The sequence below is a fragment of the Rhodnius prolixus genome, unplaced genomic scaffold (genome assembly GCF_049639745.1).
Source record: "Rhodnius prolixus isolate KJV_2025 unplaced genomic scaffold, Rpr scaffold_1, whole genome shotgun sequence".
Taxonomy (NCBI): Eukaryota; Metazoa; Arthropoda; class Insecta; order Hemiptera; family Reduviidae; genus Rhodnius; species Rhodnius prolixus.
In genome coordinates, this window is record NW_027411581.1 from 20,936,979 (window position 1) to 20,948,239 (window position 11,261).

Consider the following 11,261-nt stretch of genomic DNA (forward strand, 5'->3'; position numbering starts at 1 on the left):
TTAATTAATAAATTATTTAATTTTTTCGTTTTTTTTTCTTTATTTTTATCTTATAAAAAATGTTGAGTGAGCGCTGTCTCTTATACGTTTTTTTTCTTTTAACTCATAGTAATTTGTATGAAACCTCAATATATTGAAAGGGCATTCGAGGAAAGGTGAGAACCCAAAACCTCCTGAAATTAATTATCTCGAAAAATAGAATAGCCTCATACCACCCCAACCTTAATTGGTGTTTGGTTTCTACACAGGTGTTAACATTTCATAATTAAATAAAGTGGCACTTTTGAGGAATTCTTGAATAATTAGCAAGGGAGGAGGTATTGTTACCAAGAAACATTTTATGGAAGAAATCTAACTTTCCTTGCTCTTTAAAATAATCGTCCCTTCTTTTTACTTGCTTCAAGGAGAGGGAGTTTTGCATTCGTGTTGAACATCAGACATATAGTTTGAATTCACTCAAGAAAAAACATGTTTTGAGCTCCAGAAATCGTTTGTTTATCGCATGTCCTACATAAGCGTATTAACTAAATCACAAAAAGTCGCAGAATGCACATACTTAATTTTAAACCATTGTCGGAGAGTTGGTTATCAGGGTCTAGTAGATATATCTAAAAAAAATCGACTCAAATTTCCAGAATCCAATAAAACTCTTAAGATGAATATATATGATGGAATATCAACTCAATTAAGGAATAAAGTTCAAAAGGAACAACTTGGAGGTGAAGTAGGATGTAATATAAGATTTTAGTGGAGTTCTGGTCCCACAAAGTATTCTTTACACTTTCTTTTTTATTTAATTATGAAAAAGTTGGTTTAATTTTCTTATGTTAACTACATTCTATAATTTATTAAGTTAACGCTAACAAGAACTTGAATAAAGCAAATATTGGTTTTTATTTTGAGGTTCATCTTCCTCTATTGACCTTTATTTGTCAAAACAGTTGTACAAAAATAAAATAAAGATTTGACAGTTTATTGCTGGGGACAGAGATACAGATAAGATTATTTCAAATTTGGAAAGTATTGCATTTGTTCAGTTTAAGAAAATAATATAGTACGTATCTCTTAAAATAATTGGCAAAAGAAATTTATCCTCTAGAAAACATAATGTTAACTAAGAGTAATTAATTTCTTTAGTTTAGCATTGTAGGAGTTATTACAAACTTTATTGAAAAAAATCTTTTCATTTCAAAATTAAATAGCCGACAACTCTTAAATGAGAGAACCTGAACGGCTCAGAGAACCTGCACACATTTAATTTAATGTTTTAGTAATGATTAAGTAACTATTTCGGTTTTTAAAGAAATGAAGCTATGACATCTCTTAAAGACAATGTCATAGAAAGTGAATCAGCTCTTACATTATTTTTTTACTGACATTATTATCAACTAATGTAGGATAATAATAGTCTTTTTTTTCGAAGTTACGTAAAAGCTTCGAATGAATCCGAAAGGATTAATGATGGCTACTTTATTTTTCAGGAGAATATAACGTGCAAGTTGTAGCACTCTCACAAGTTTTTCTTTTGAAATCCAAAATTAAGTGAATAAACTTTTTGTATAGAGTTGTAAGTTGTAACAAATAAAGAGCATTAAAAATGAATTTGCCGTTCAGAATCGACATAAAGTTGCAGTCAAAAAAAGCACAAAACTAATCTCAATCTGGTGAAGTCCTACAAGTTATTTTGTAGTTTTCTTTAGGAAAGTGCTTTTGCACACACAAGTAATGAACACAATTTTCTTGCTTATGTAGATAAAAAGTAGGTAACATTGAAGGTTTAATATTTATAGTAATGTGTTTTACCCAACAAAAACATTTCCTATTAACCACAAACATAATGCTAAAAACTGGAACAACTAAAAGAAATTAACATTTAAGTTGTTATTGGTATAAAGTGATTTTAAATTCTTTCATTTTCATAGGTTGGCATCAATTCAAAATAGCTTGGCAGCCTGTATTAGCTGGCCAATTAGGTCTATGAGTCTTCATGGGAAGGTAATTGATATGCTATAATAAACCATTTCGCGAAGTTTAGTCTTACAGTGTTTTAAGTAATAATTCCAGATTAAGAATTTTCAAAATGTCAGACAAAGAATCGGAAGTGCAAGAAATTGTATTGGAAGCAGATCAGGAATTAAGATTTGAAGTTGAACAAAAAAATGAAACAGTCACCTTAGAAGTAATTCCATAATTACATTTATTAATTTTTATCTTTAATGTGCTTGTGTCTTAGCCGCGTTTGAAATTATTCGTTACAGTTAAAAAGTGGTTATGCCGAAATATTTGGTACAGAACTAGTCAAAGGAAAGACTTACACATTTGGAATTGGAGCAAAATTAGCAGTATTTACTTGGCAAGGCTGTACGCTGGAACTTAAGGGAAGGAAAGACATAAGCTACGTAGCAAAAGAGACACCTATGGTGAGTGATATTGATAGTGAGCTGTTACTGTTTCTGCTCTCTCCAGTTTTATCTTTTAAGGGCATAAATGATCATCTTCAATTAGTTATTCAGTTTTAGCCCAGTTTTAAGTATCTTTTTCATCTAAAAATCTATGGGATGCTTTCGTTTTGAGGTCGAAATTATTAACCTCCAGTGAAATAATAAGTTTTCATTGTAGGATTTTTGTATTTACTTTGGAGAAAAGCAGAAAGTTCTGTTTGAATGGAATTACAAATATATTTATATACATTTACTCATCCTTGATTCTCTTTCTTTAACGTATTTTAAACCTAGTCTCTTTCTATTAATGAACACTATTGTCGGTGAATACCAGTTGAGGCTGTTAGGATAGATTCTTGTTCGATATCTGTTTCCTTCCATAAACCATTTGGAAAAACATTCCAAAGCAGGTGAGACGGTGGTGGTGACGGCAAATTCTACAAAATGGATTCCCATAAAACATTATGATCGCATGAGAGGTTGTTTCTTACTTATTTGTTAGTAAAGAAATTGAGGAAAGTCCGGTTTTTATCGAACTGCAATTATGGTATTTGTACAGTTGCTTTAAATCGAAACCACGACTTGTCCAAATATTATATCGATGGAATAATAAACACTTCATTCGTATCATGTGTTCAACTCCAGCCTAATCTTCGCTCGTGCTATATTGCTGAATATTCCAAATCAGGTTATTTATTGTACATTCGCTGAACTACTTGAGTACGAAATCAATTCGTCTTTTAAAACATAAAGTTAACAGCAGAAACCATAGTTTTCACTATGGTTTTATAGTTTTCACTCAAATTAATATTTATTCACTTTATTGCTTACTATTTTTCAGATGTTTTACTTAAATTGTCATGCTTGTCTGGAACAACTTCGAATGAAAGCAGAAGTAGACAGTGAAGTGAAGAGAGGGCCTATTACTATGGTTGTTGGCCCAACAGACGTGGGGAAATCTACAGTTTGCAGAATACTGCTTAACTATGCAGTAAGAATGGGCAGGACACCAGTTTTTGTAGATTTAGATGTGGGACAAGGACAGGTCTCTGTACCTGGATCAGTTGGTAAGTTGTTTTAATTGAATCTGATGCCATTATTGGGAATCGATCCCAGTACCGCAATACCTCTTAGCTTTTCGTCCCGCGCCCCTGACCGCTCGATTGTTATGATGCGTTAAATTATATCCATTTATCAATGTGTATATAAATATTGTATAAGAAAGAGAAAAACACTTAATCGTGATTGTCTGTACTATGATACAGACATAGTGTTCACTAAAGAAATGGACTTGTTCTTGTTTGGATCAGTGGTGGTACCTGCTTTGAATGGTAAAGTTAACATTTTTTCCGACCATTAGCAGAATATATTCACTCTTGAAACAGTTTCCCATATACCTTCATTCTGGCTAAAGAATTTCTAAGGGCACTCCGTCTGCGAACTGGGATTTATTATTTTTATTAATTGCGTATTTGAGGCTTGCTAACGAAAGTTTTGAATCTAAGTGAAAAGCAAGGACAGCAAAAAACTGTTATGTCTGAAGTAATGTTTGAATAAAATGAAGACACTACCTTTATCTCAATGTCATCACATATTATTTATATGTTAAATTCTTATCTGTTTTGCAACATTTCACGTTTGATAAACGGAAATGATTTCAGTTTCATAAATTTGCGTATCCTTATTAACTTGAAATTTGTACTCATACTGACCGAAACATAAACTGTTTAGTAATATAATTAGTTTAAGGAAAAGCATTTTCTTTTCCTAAAACTTAATCTAGTTCAGTTTTTGTAAATTAATATAAATAACAAAATAATCTTAGAATTTAATTTTAGGATCAGTGTTAGTGGAAAGACCTGCGTCAGTGGATGAAGGGTTTTCACAACAGGCCCCTCTAGTTTACCATTTTGGACATACAGGTATACAAAAAAATGTACAAGTTATGAATTTAATCGTTTCCAAAATGGCAGAAGTGGTTCATGAAAGATTACAAATCAATAAGAAAGGTAATGTATATACAAGTGTAACTCATTTTTAGTATTATAAGTAACAGTAACTTGCCTGGATTATTTTATTTATTTCTATTCAATTATTTCATTTATTTTTTGATATGGACGATGGATTCGTCTGTAGCAATTAAATAAGAATCTTTCCACAAAGAAGTTTCTGTAAATGAAGCAAATTGTTGTCCATAATGTACTCTGGCTATGCATCATTGTCCGCCCGATGCGTGGCCAAGTGGCTGGTTCTAGAGGTGATCTCGTTCATTTTTGTACTTCCTGCATAATCTTGTATTGACTAAGAGATAAAACTTCAATCAAATAATTTAATTTCTTAATTAATGTGTAATTATAATAAAATATGGTATTTTGTTCGTTCAGCCAACACATCAGGTTTAATTATCAATACATGCGGTTGGGTAAAAGGAGATGGTTATAAGCAGGTGACTCATGCTGCTCAAGCATTTGAAGTTGACATTATTTTAGTGCTTGATCAAGAAAAACTGTACAATGAGCTTGTAAGAGATATGCCTACATTTGTTAAAGTTGTTTTACTCCCAAAAAGCGGCGGAGTAAGTAAAAAAATTGTTATTTGTGATATGTCGTTAAACTTTTTGTGATTGTCTAAAATGTTTCAAAATATGACTTGAATTCTAGGTGGTTGAAAGAACTAAAAAGTTCCGAGGAGAAACGCGGGATAGTCGTGTCCGACAGTACTTTTATGGATTGAAAACTCCTCTTCATCCACATAGTTTTGATGTAAAATTTTCAGAACTGAAAATTTACAAAATTGGAGCTCCTCCCCTGCCAGATTCGTGTATGCCACTTGGAATGAAAGCAGACGATAATATGACGAAACTCGTACATGTTCAACCAGGTAATGAATTTCTCTAAACAAAGAGTAAGTGCTAATGCAGGTGGATTTTCCAGAAATAGTCTTTAGAATAAAAATCTTCTATTTATTATAATACTTAAGTTACATCAAACTATTTGTGATCAGCTCATGCAGGAAGCACTCAAGATCATAGAAAATAGGGTTAGAAGGATAGATCTCACTGTGAACACTTCTAAGTCTACTGTGGTCCCCTTTGCTAGGAGAAGGGAAACGGAGAGCCACAAAAACCTTCGATTTTTTGACAAAATTCTGGCAGTGTCGGGTGAGTTTAAGTATCTGGGCGTTGTTCTAGGTTCCAGATTCACTTGGAAAACACATCTAGATAAAGTTACACTAAAGGCTCAACAGGCTATTTGTGGTATTACTAGAACCTACGGGAAGACATGGGATTTTCGCCTCAAAATGACTCACTGGCTCTATTCACGAACAGTCGTCATTCCTATAATTATAATCACCTACGGCGCGGTGGTTTGGTGGAGGAAGATTGAACAACAGACGGCCATTAAGGCTCTAGCCAGGGTGCAGAGACTGTCCTGCACCCTGTTGATTACAGGGGCCCTTAGTAGTGGCCCTACTGCTGGGGGTGTCTCCGCTTCAGTATGTTTTTCAGGCGTAGGCAAGGGCCGGTGCGTACAGACTGGCGAGAAATGGGCAATAGAGGTACATTAGTTCTTCCATTGGCGATATGAGTATAACAGATAAGGCCGACCCTTAAGGTTATCGGCATGGCTGAAGACAGTATATGTCCTAGATACAGTTTCGAGACTCCATTTCTGGTGTTCCTCAAATCGAGAACAGAATTGAGGGTAAACTGGACAGAACAGTGCCGGAGGAGAGGCATGTTGTTCACGTATGGCTCCAAGATGGCCTGTGGGACTGGGGCTGGATTGTATGGGGTTAAACGTGAAATGTTCATTGAGAGTTCTCTTGGGAGATTCTCCACCGTCTTCCACGCCGAGGTCTTTACAATTAAAACTTGTGCGGTGGAAAACCTGCGATTGGAACTTAGAGATAGGGAGATTTGCATCTTTTCGGACAGCCGAGCTGCTCTTTAATACCAAAGGAGATAGTAGCGCGAAAAGAACTAGTAGGGAAAGTCTTAACCCTTTTACTAGGGGAGGTTTCGCCTACTAAATCTAAAGGGGAGGGCACAAAAAGCCTCTTATGGCTGCGGTGCCTTGGGGCATAGGTACCGTCCCGCTTTTTCTAATCTGTAATCTGTAAAGTTTTGATCTAATATTTCACATATTTTTTGTTAACTTCAAAGTTGAATTTCAATTTGTTTTAACGTAATCTCTGTAATCTTCTACTTCAACAACTTTCTGATTTTTATCTTTACTAACTTTTTTTATTACTAGATCGTTGGGGTCTTTATTTTCATATCTTATCACCTTTTTTCGAATAGAATTTTTATCTTATTTTTTTTAAACAAATGAGGGGAACTCTCTTATCATTTTTCAATTTAAAAAATATATATTTTTAGCATTAACTCTAAAGTCAGAATAGTTCTACTTCACATGCTCATTTCTCGCACTTAATTTCGCGATTAATAATTACTTCTAGTAGAGATGCTTTTATTTTTCTTCTTTCATTTCAGTCTAGTTTTTTCACTAGTCGATCTCATCGTAATTCCTCAATTAAAATTTGTAATCATTCTTCCTTATCTTGGAAAAAAAAAATACTCCTTATTTATCAAACGATCTGAGTAGAGTATATGTCATTAGCGCATATTCAGAACATACCTTGCTTACCTTAATTTTCACGGTTTCCTGATTTCCACAAGTTTTACAACAGATCCAGAGTCGTCTGTTGGGGCTTCTCTGGAGCTACCACAAGTTTCGGGAATTTCAAAAGTTCCATTATTGAAGTCATTTTTAACAAACTTAACTTCACGGCCGAGTTCTGTTTGTACATAATCCAGTTCTTATTTCCTGTAAGTGCGGTGGCCATAGTCGGCTTACTTTCAATCTTGGCATCAATGCAAATTATTGTGATCCACAGGAAAGTTTCTTTCTCACTTGCCAGTTCCTATTCTGAGACAGATAAATATTGTGCCTCGCGTTAGCTATTACCTTTCTGCGTGCAGAACGTTGGTCTTTGATTCAAAATAAAAAATTGATGTGGTCTTTTTTATTCTTATCTACCTTAATTATTACCCACATTTGTAGTCGTTGGGTTTTCTGGCGAATTTAATTAGTTGTTCATATCTACAATACCATCTTTGTTAAGTTAATGTAGTAGATTCGCTTTGGCTGAAGTTCGGGGAGGGCAAAAATCAGGAATTCTCAATACATTTTTACTCGATTTTATTTAATATGAATAAATAAAAAATTTTTGAATACTTCATTTTTGCAAATTAATTTCTTTGTAGGTCTTCACTTACTCCATCACCTACTTGCTGTGAGCTTTGCTACGTCTCCAGAAGATGATGTTATTACTACTAACATAGCCGGATATATATGCGTGTAAGCGAAAACAATTTTTTGTATGTATAGTTAACATTTTTTGTTCCATTTTTTATTACAACAATATCAAGGTATTAAAAACTTTAAACATAATTTAGTATACGTTTTAATTTCATTGATTTTAGGCTTTGCTAACAAAATTAAATAATTTTATTTTTAGAACAAATGTGGACCTAGAAATGCATACAGTAACAGTTCTTTCCCCGCAACCGAGGCCTCTACCGGATACATTACTTTTATTATCGGAAGTACAATTTATGGACAGCCATTGAGATAAATGAATTGGGATGGGTATTTCAGCACTGATTTTGGATTTAGAAGATGTATTATTTTTATTTTTTATTTTTTGTAAGTTGTAAATAAATGATAGATTGTAATTTGTAACTTGATGTTATTTCAAAATTTATGAGACCCTACATCAAAATTAAAACATTAAAACTTGTACTTTATTTTTTTATTCCTCTATTTGATTTTAATGGGCTATTTTAATAGTGAACCAATTTCTAGGTTTTCTTACTTACATTATTTCCATATATTCAGATTTTATCTCTTTAAATCTAAAATAATGTCATCATTGGTTGCCTTTTGTGAGAAACAGCTGATAACTCTTTAGTAATAAAGTAGAAAAAGTGGTTAAAATAGAAAACAACTTGATTATTCCAGCCACATCACCTCCACATTTTTATCTACCTACAAGCTATCCATTCAAAGAGCGGCCTGTAATTTAGGTGACGTCTCATTTTTTTTACACTACTACCGGAAGTATTTTTAGAGAAAATATAAGCTCTGAATACACTCGAAATTACGCCTCAGTCCTCTGCAATATAAATCGATGCTTGATTTGGAAAATTAAAACCATCCGGTAGGACTGTTGTATAAGGGTTTCCTTTTAAATGCTGCAAATTATAAGCCTTAATTAGAGAATCCTTAAATTTTTAAAGTGAATTAAGAGGCTTCGACCCAATTCATCACAAAATTTGAATTTTTTCATGAAACACGAAAATATACCTTATGTTTTTTAATGTAATTTAATATTCTCTGTTTAAATTCTTAATTGAGAAATACTTTAAATGGCTCTTCCAAAAAATAAATTCTTTCTCGATAAAGTTTTTAAGTATTTGTTGACTTCATCATGAATTGAATTATTGGGAGTGCAAGATAGTGGACAATTTTTTTTTTTTTGAATGACGTAAGCAAATGCTTAAATACGAAAAATGGTAAGAGCAATTTTGATAAATTGTATCGTTTGACTTTTTTTTTTCAGCTTAGCTTCACATCTACTTACCAAGCAAGTGTGTTGGAGACCCATTGATAGTTGATTTACTTTATACTGATGAAACACTACTAGATAATGTAATTTCTACATCGCATTAAATCTACGGCTATAAACAGAAATCTTACCTAGTATCCGCATTTGACCGGTTCACCACCCCCCGCTTTCTATGGCACTTGCGAATTTTATTTTCATTTTTTTCACTCAAGGAAAACATGAAAAATCACTAGACAGTTTGTTCCAAAGCTTAAAACCATAACTCTTGACCACTTCAAGGGCAATAATTATTTTATTAGAAAGACGAGAATCAGGAAGTTTAAAGACGTATTAAAATGAATTTACTATGCAAACCTTAACAATTGATCTGTTCCCTAAATAAAGCATATTATTGGGAGTTGTTTTAGGATGGGAAAATAATTTTTTGATTAAAAAAAGTTGAGCTTTTTTTTTCACTCCCCAAACTTGTGGAGCATAACAAAGAATTGATACGCATATTGTGTTGAAGAGTTATAATTTTACTAGAAGTGTAACCAAATTTTGAGAAATACTATCCAAAGCAAGTTTCGCTGAGAATACTTTAGTGTAAATGCTATGCAATTTTAATTGCGAACTTATTGTAGGAAGTGAGCAATGCGTTCGCTGAGATAACATGACGAATAATCCCCCTCCCTTTTTCTCTATCCGCGGCCTAAAATTAAGAGAACTAATTCGGCTATCAGTTTAAACAGCCAGTGCAATGCAAAAGAGAATTCAGGGAAATTTGAAAACTAATACATAGCTATTTAACAAACAAAATTTAGAAGAATCTAAAAGATTTAATCACGCACCTCATAAACTCATTTTCTCATTTAGACTCAATAACTGATTTCTCAATTAGAAAGAATCGCTTACAGAAGAGCAAATCTACAAGAATATTTCTCAAAAAAATTTAAGCCAGTAATTGAACCAAAAATTTCTCTATTCGGTAAGCAGCCTAGGGGGTTTAAGAATTAAAAGCATTAGGGCTTTAAAGTGGTATTTAAATTATAAAAAGATTAACGTTACAAATAGATGAACATCTATGTATTTCAAGATAAATACAGTATGTCATTATTGTTGGAAGAGGAAGGGAGATTTTTTAGCGATAAACGCAATAATTTTCCTTAAGGATTATGGGTATTGAGAACCCGTTAAACTCTACTTAATAGTTTTACTCTCAACTTAATGTGCGCTTGAAAGCGAGTCGAGGAGTTAAAAAAAATACGTATAAAATAATTAACTCTTCTAAGAGTTGACACCTTTAATCTCTTGTCGGCCAAATCGCCATCTCTTGGTGGATGATAACTTGTAGGTAGAAACATTAATATCTAGTCCTAACTGCTTACAATAATTTCTTGGGATATTTATAATTCATTGCAAATGTAGTGGATGCCCTACTAAAAGTGATATCGCCCTCGTACATAAGAACGTTAATGGTAGAGTTCACAATAGGATATTGCCTTCAAGCAAACCGAGCTGGCAAATCGTGCAATATTATGAAAACTAAAGAAGGAAGTTGGCAACTATATATATAAAATTGAATTAATTTAATTAGTCGGTGAGTAGTACCTTAAAATCTATAATGAAAAAAAAATCAATTTTTGTTTTACTTTTTCCTGCAATCTCTGCAAATTATAAAGTAGTTTATAAAAATTGTGAGTATGTTTGTTTGGTCAGCAAAACTCATAAAACATAATTGAAAAAGTAGAAACTTTAAATTTGACATATCGAATCGGTGGCACCAATCTAACTTCGAGATAAAAATCATCAACCATGATTTTTCATTTCAGTGCCAGTTTACTGAATCCATTTTTCAGTGTTTGACGATTTTCGCGAAAACGTCTCCAACGATCTTCGATTAACTTTCTATGCTCCTTGCACTCATGGAGATCTTTTTTTTTTTTTTGAAATATTTTTCCTTTAAAAAATGCTTTTCTAGTTAGTTCTGGGGGAGAGGAGGATTAAGCCATCACCTAAAAATCATTTAGATGTCTCAAGGGACCTGTGTTGACTGCGTAACATAATACAATTTTAAGTATGTTTTATAAATTAAATTTTTTTAAGAAAATTGGTCGCGAGGAAGTGCAACTTTATTGAATACATTTTGGGGTTTTAAACTTTTTTCGCTTAAATTTATGGGTAATAAAAATTTCATTTCATAAATTG

At 32.8% G+C, this 11,261-nt stretch overlaps 1 protein-coding gene across 1 annotated transcript; it reads left to right on the forward strand.

Annotated features, from left to right (window-relative positions):
- Positions 1 to 1,966: 1,966 nt before the first annotated feature.
- Positions 1,967 to 8,248, forward strand: cbc (protein CLP1 homolog). Its single transcript, XM_074133868.1, has 8 exons — positions 1,967 to 2,179; positions 2,259 to 2,420; positions 3,283 to 3,508; positions 4,280 to 4,450; positions 4,826 to 5,016; positions 5,102 to 5,321; positions 7,711 to 7,804; positions 7,965 to 8,248. Exons 1-8 carry the CDS (start codon positions 2,081 to 2,083, stop codon positions 8,074 to 8,076), a joined length of 1,275 nt encoding a protein of 424 aa, XP_073989969.1. The 5' UTR covers positions 1,967 to 2,080; the 3' UTR covers positions 8,077 to 8,248.
- The last annotated feature ends 3,013 nt before the right edge of the window (positions 8,249 to 11,261 follow it).

Excerpts from the sequence above, each read along its gene's own strand:
- cbc (XM_074133868.1), top strand. The coding sequence starts at position 2,081 with ATGTCAGACAAAGAATCGGAAGTGCAAGAAATTGTATTGGAAGCAGAT. Across the intron at positions 3,509-4,279 it reads CTCTGTACCTGGATCAGTTG|GATCAGTGTTAGTGGAAAGA; the intron begins GTAAGTTGTTTT and ends ATTTAATTTTAG. Across the intron at positions 5,017-5,101 it reads TACTCCCAAAAAGCGGCGGA|GTGGTTGAAAGAACTAAAAA; the intron begins GTAAGTAAAAAA and ends CTTGAATTCTAG.